This window comes from Lonchura striata, chromosome 31 (genome assembly GCF_050655825.1).
Source record: "Lonchura striata isolate lonStrDom1 chromosome 31, ASM5065582v1, whole genome shotgun sequence".
NCBI lineage: Eukaryota > Metazoa > Chordata > Aves > Passeriformes > Estrildidae > Lonchura > Lonchura striata.
The window spans coordinates 2,730,838-2,737,007 of NC_140733.1; the positions used below are offsets into that span (position 1 = coordinate 2,730,838).

At 53.7% G+C, this 6,170-nt stretch overlaps 1 protein-coding gene across 1 annotated transcript; it reads right to left on the minus strand.

Annotated features, from left to right (window-relative positions):
- Nucleotides 1-459: 459 nt before the first annotated feature.
- LOC146764738 (uncharacterized) lies at nt 460-3,804 on the minus strand. Its single transcript, XM_085563670.1, has one exon. The coding sequence runs from the start codon at nt 3,275-3,277 to the stop codon at nt 2,102-2,104; it is 1,176 nt and encodes a 391-aa protein (XP_085419796.1). The 5' UTR covers nt 3,278-3,804; the 3' UTR covers nt 460-2,101.
- Between the last annotated feature and the right edge of the window lie 2,366 nt (nt 3,805-6,170).

Consider the following 6,170-nt stretch of genomic DNA (forward strand, 5'->3'; position numbering starts at 1 on the left):
CAGAACCTCCACCAGGGTCTCCCAGTGCAGCCGGAGCCGCTCGGCCTGGGCTCCCCAAAGGCCTCAGCAAGGTCCAAGTCCTGCCCAGGAACCCTCAACTCCCTCAAACCCAGCATCCCCCACATCCCCTGCAAGTTCCTCCCATGGCACCAGCCATGGCCATGTCCCCACTTGTCACTGGCCATGTCCCACCATGTCCTCACCCATGGCTGTCTCCCCACCATGTTTCCATCCCTGTCACTGTCCCCCATGTCTCCATCCATGCCTGTGTCTCCCCATGTCCCTAGGGAATGGCCCTGTCCCCCTCCATGTCCATGCGTGCCCATGTCACTCTCCATGTCTAATGCTTTTTCTCTTTTTGAGCCTGGTCTTATAAGCTCTCAGAGATAAGCATTATACCCTTGATAGCTCAGCTACCTCAGGTGGCATAAAATAAGCAGGATGGCTCATGTGACAGTGTTGGGAATAAAAAGTTTTAATAAAAGTCAAAAATGAAAAAGCTTTTTACAGAGAAAAGCCAAGTCAGGGCAAGAGGTTCTTGCTCTTGCTAAAACACTTCACAAAAGCAATTAACTTCTTTTGTTCTCTTCTTTTCTAGGGAATTGCTTAGGTGGGACTTTTTGGCTCCTGTCCAATTAGCTACCCTTAAGTTTGAGGTGAAGTCCACAAGGTCCTATGAGGTGTCTTTCAACCAAATTGAGGAGAGAAACACCTGGCCTTTGTCCTTTTTAAGGGAACAAAAGGTTAACTTGTTTACTCTGTCAACAGAGGGCACATTCTTACACGTGTCCCACCATGTCTATGTCCTACCATGACCACATCCACTAACTTAGTTCAATGTCTATTTTTACTTCAATATTGGATATTTTAAAGGGATAAAGAGAAATGAAAACAAAATCAAGGCCAAAAGAAAAAGACTTCCATGTCCATGCCGGCTGAGGATCCACGTGCTTGGGTGGAGGGAAGAACCTTTTTGGTGGAGTTTCTACCCCACTGTCTCCAAAATCTTGGTCTTTTCCCCAGTTTTTCCACCATCTGGCTGCAGAAGACACCCTTGGGCAATAGGAAATCAAAATCGTGGAATCCCTGAAGTTGGAAAAGACCTTGTCCTGGTTCAGAGCAAATTTGGGAGAGAACCTCCAAAGGGATTCCTCTGGAAAGCAGATTCAATTGGCTCCTCCCCCAGCCAGTTTGGTAAAAATACCTCCTTGGAGAAAAGTCGAAAAAACTGTTTTTTAAAGAATAAAACCTAAACAATATTAAACAATAAAACCTCTTGCTGCTCTAAAAGAGAGACAAAGTCAGGAAGTCCCTCCGTGGGTTGTAGCTCAGCTCACTAAGTCTCTTATCAGTCCCTCCGGTGCTGGAAATGCCACAGTCCAGGCCTGGCCCGCTGGGCCACAGGTGTGAGCTGCCGGTGCTCTTCTGGGTGTTCAGGCCAGAGCAGGTTTAAACAGGTCCAAAGAAAAGGGAAAAACAGCCACAGTCCAGGGAACTTCTCTGCCACAGCTAGCTAAAACTAATTAACAGCAAAGGAGAGATCTGTACCTCTGTCTGTCCATCTGCAGACAACCCGGCCCAGGAGCAAGAATGTGGAGGAGTGAGTGCAGTTTCTGAAAACAAACTCTGCCCTTCTCTCCCTCCTTTGCTCTCGGAACAAGTCTTAAAGGTGCAAAAATTATAACTCACTATAAACAGAACAGACAACTGGAGATACAAGCATCATATAGTCAACCTAGGACATACCTCCAAGACCATTCAGTATTCCTTGATGCCACCAGAAGATAGGATTGAATGCAAAAGATTTTATGGAGTTGGAAGTCATTAAATCTGCTCTCCCCAAGGAATTCCCATTGTTGGTCTGTGCCCCAATGGATGTTCCTGCCACTAGGTTTATCTAGGTGCCCAGAGGGAACGAGGAAGATGTGGAGCCTCCCAGTCAAGAGTCTTCCCAACACAGATAACCAGGCCCATAGATCACCAAGACTGTCCAATGAAGGTCACTGAGGATCATCCAACGTGGATCCTCCCATAGGGAATGGAGCTGGAAGGAGCATAAGAAGCTCTTCCCACCCTTGGGGAACTCACAGGGCTTCCCCCCTTAGTGGCGCCTCCTTTGGTGTTTGATCAAGGCTGATCTCTGTGAGAAGCTCTTCCCACACTTCCCACACTCATAGGGCCTCTCCCCGGTGTGGATGTGCCGGTGCTCGGTGAGGTGGGAGTTGTGCTTGAAGCCCTTCCCACAGTCGGGGCAGCGGTAGGGCCTCTCCTCGGTGTGACTCTGCTGATGTACGAGGAGACTGGAGCTGATCTGAAACCTCTTCCCACACTGGGAACACTCGTAGGGCTTCTCCCTGCTGTGGATGCGCTGGTGCTTTCTCAGGTCTGAGTGCCACCCATAGCTCTTCCCACATTCCAAGCAGGTGTAGGGCCGTTCCCCAGTGTGGATCACCTGGTGCCGAATCAGGGCTGAGCTTTCCCTGAAACTCTTCCCACATTCCCCACACTTGTAGGGCTTTTCCCCAGTATGGATCTTTTTGTGTTCCGTAAGCTGGGAGTTGAGGCTGAAGCTCATCCCACACACCCCACACTCGTAGGGCTTTTCTCCAGTGTGGATCCTCTCGTGTCTCCTCAGGCCAGAGCTGTGCCTGAAGCTCTTCCCACATTCCCCACACTCATAGGGTTTTTCCCCAGTGTGGATCCTCTGGTGTTGCATCAGGTAGCCCTTCTGGCTGAAGCTCATCCCACATTTACCACACTCATAAGGCCGATCCCCAGTGTGGATTACCGAGTGCTGTATCAGGCTGCTCCTCTGGCTGAAGCTCTTCCCACATTCCCCACACTCAAAGGGCTTTTCCCCAGTGTGGATCCTCTGATGTTGGATCAGAATGGAGTTCTGGCTGAAGCTCCTCCCACACTCCCCACACTCAAAGGGCCTCTCCCCGGTGTGGAATCTCTGGTGAAGTCTCAAACTGGAGCTCCACCTGAAACACTTTCCACATTCCTCACACTCGTAGGGCCGTTCCCCAGTGTGGATCACCTGGTGCTCGATCAGGTGGGAGCTCCGGCTGAAACCCTTCCCACATTCCAAGCACTTGTGGGGCTTCTCCCTGCCACGAGGCTTCTCCACCAGCTCTGAGCTCTGGCTGGATCTCTGCCCACCTTCCTGGCTCAGGGGGGCTCTTTCCTCCCTGCAGCTCCCTGGGCTGGGTTTGCTGCCACTCCTTGTGCGGGATCTCCAGGGCTTTTCCTCCTCCTCCATTTCCTCCATTTTCATTCCTCCCTGGGAATGAAAAATCCTGGTCTGGGGGAAAAAAAAAAGAACAGAGCATCTTGGACTGGGAGTTTCTCCTGTCCCCACTTCATCTCACCAAGTCATTGGGCATTGTGTGTCTATAAGAACCTCCAAAACACCAAGGTTCAGCATAAAAATCCTCAAAACTTTAAGACACAGATCAAAACCTCCCCAAACATCAAGATTCAGTAAAAAATTCCTCCAAAACATAAAGATTCAGCCCCTAAAAAAAATAAAGCACCAACATTTAACCCAATAAAGCTGAGAAATGCCGTGATTCACCCCTGTGAAAATCGTGGAACCCCTCAACAGTCACGTGCTGCATGTGGGGTGACAATGCTCCTGGGGCTGAGGGGAGGCTATAGATACAAGGAGGGATGGAACCTTGTGGTGATCCTTGTTTCTGCTCCTCCTCCTCCGGTGTCCCTATTCTTCCTCACACTCCTCTTCCTCCTCCTATTCCTCCTTCTCCTGCACAATCCCACCCTCTCCTGCCACCTGCATCCTTTGACCATTCTGTTCCTCAAGCCTGCTTCTCCTTCCCTTCTCCTCCTGCCCCCAGGCCCAGCACCCACTGCCGGCTCCCTCTTCCCCCCACACCCACAGCATCCCAGCGCAGGGGCAGGGATGGAGCTGGGGCAGGTCGGGCTGGGGCAGCGCTAGGCTCTCGGCCGCTCCCGCCCGCACTCGGTCCCCACTGCAGCCGCTCCCGCCAGGACAGCGCGGGGGGCCCGGCCTTGGCGCTGCCCCACTCCCACCTCCCCAAATTCCCCTCGCGGGGCCATGGGGCCGAGGGGGGGCGCAGGTGGGTCCAGGTGGGGAACGCGGGGAGCTGCGAGTCTGCCTGGCAACTGGTGAGTCATCAGCGCCGCGGGCTCTGATTGGCTGAGCTCTGCCCGAGCCCTGGGGCTGCAGCACAGAGGGGACACCCTGCTCCAGGGGGGATGTCCCACAAACGGGGGACCCCATGGAAGGAACCACAGGAAAGTGTCTTTACAAACAGATGCTCTAAAGCTGCTCGGAGATAGGGCCAGGCAACTTTTTTATGTAAGGAAGTGACAGGAGAAGACATCGGTTTCAGAAAATTTTATTAATTGATGACACAGACTGCTGCTCAGCCAAGGTCCTGCTCTATTCATGAACTTCCAGAAGAACAACAAAGACTTAACAGAGCCATTAATATCGTTTGCTATATGAAAGTGGGGTGCATATTAATGGTGTATGTAGTAGGTGGACTGGGATATCTGTAGCTCTCAAGTACTTCAGCCAATTAGGAAAGAGAGAGTGAGATGTGGCCAGGAGAATTAGGATGAAAAGGAGGGCTGTGTCCTTCAACAATTGGAGAGATCCCATGGGAAATGTCCCATGGCCTCTCCCAGTTTTAGAAATGAAATTACTTTTACAGTACTCCTCTGTATTCTTTGTGGACAGAATCGTCTGGTGATGTCAATTTTCTCGCACACCCTGGGGCTCATCCCGAATTCCTTCCACCCTCCGGGGCGGCGGGCAGGGAGTGCAGCTGAAGGTGCCTCACCCACTTTGGGTGATCGGCTCCCTTGGCTGGCAGTGGCACTGGGGATTGATTTGGGACCCGGGAGTGACCAGGAGACAGATGAGTGACACATCAGGGGGTCTGTGAAGAGTCAGCAGGGAGAGAGCACTGAAAATCTCATCAGTGAGTGCCCTGGGATCCTCGGGGAGTGAACATGGCAGGGCACCCATGGAGGGGAGAAAAGGGAAAGCCAGGGAGGGTCCTGGCCAAAGTGATGATTATCCCAAAATGTCTCTGAAGGGTCCCTTGGGAGAATGTTGAGGTAGTTTGCATATTTCCCCAGAGGTAATTAAGGACATGGACACCCAAGGGGGGCAATAAGGGAAGGGGAGAAGGGATTTGGACAACAGGGGATGGATGGGGTTGGTGTGCTGGGAAGGGATCGGGTGAAGAGGAGTGTGCAGGAATATGGTTCAGGTAAGAAGCAGCAGGAGGAATCTATGTGGTAAGAAAAAGGATGATGGAAAAGAGGAGAAAGAGAAAAATACAGAGGACTGAAATGTTTTTCAACAGGGTCTTATCCTCACATTTGCCAGCTGATCCAGATCCTTTCCATCCCCGGTTTCCAGAAGAGGAAAAGCAGGAGGTCAGGATGGCAGGGGTTTCTCTGCGGTGGCAGCGGCAGCACCGGGCGCAGAGGTGCGGCACCGGGAGCACGGGCTGGGGCCTGTGGGGAGCTGCGGGGCCGGGCCGGGGCTGTGGGGCAGCCGGGGCTCAGCGCCGGGCGCTGCCTGACCCCACCAGCCCCGGGCAGGGCCGGCAGTGGCCCCCGGCCCCCAGGAGGCTGCGGGACGCCCCGGCCGCTGCCCGGCCCCGGGGAGCTGCCGGCCCTGCCCGCCGCGGGGGCCGCCTTTGGACACTGCGGCAGGACAGGCACCGGCTCTGCCACACGGGCTGGGCAGGGACCCTGAGCACAAGGGGGAACACAAAGGAACAGCTGGGAAATGCAGAGTGCACATGAAGGATCAGGATTTGCTGTTCAGGATTTGGTTTGGGTCCCTGCAGAAAGGAAAGGTTTTGAGAAAGCTCAGCAGCTCTCAGAGGATGAGCACCCACAGGCAGTGACCGGGGCTGCAGGAGTGGCACAAAAAGCCCTGCAGCACTTGGGCACAAGGGCACAGCAGCTGAAGGCAAGAAGGGATGAGCAAAAGGCCAAGCTGAAGGCAAAGGCCACGGCAGAGTTCCCTCAGCCCCTGAGGGATCAACCCCAGGGCCCAAGGGGGCCCCAGCACCCAGGGCATGACGGGGTCGGCCACAAGCACCTGGCAGAGGCATTGCCCTCCTGGCCAGGGCAGAGCCCACCCAAACAGCCCCTGGGAAGGA

What these genes read in the sequence shown, in the direction of transcription:
- LOC146764738 (XM_085563670.1), bottom strand. Translation starts at nt 3,277, where the DNA reads ATGAAAATGGAGGAAATGGAGGAGGAGGAAAAGCCCTGGAGATCCCGC.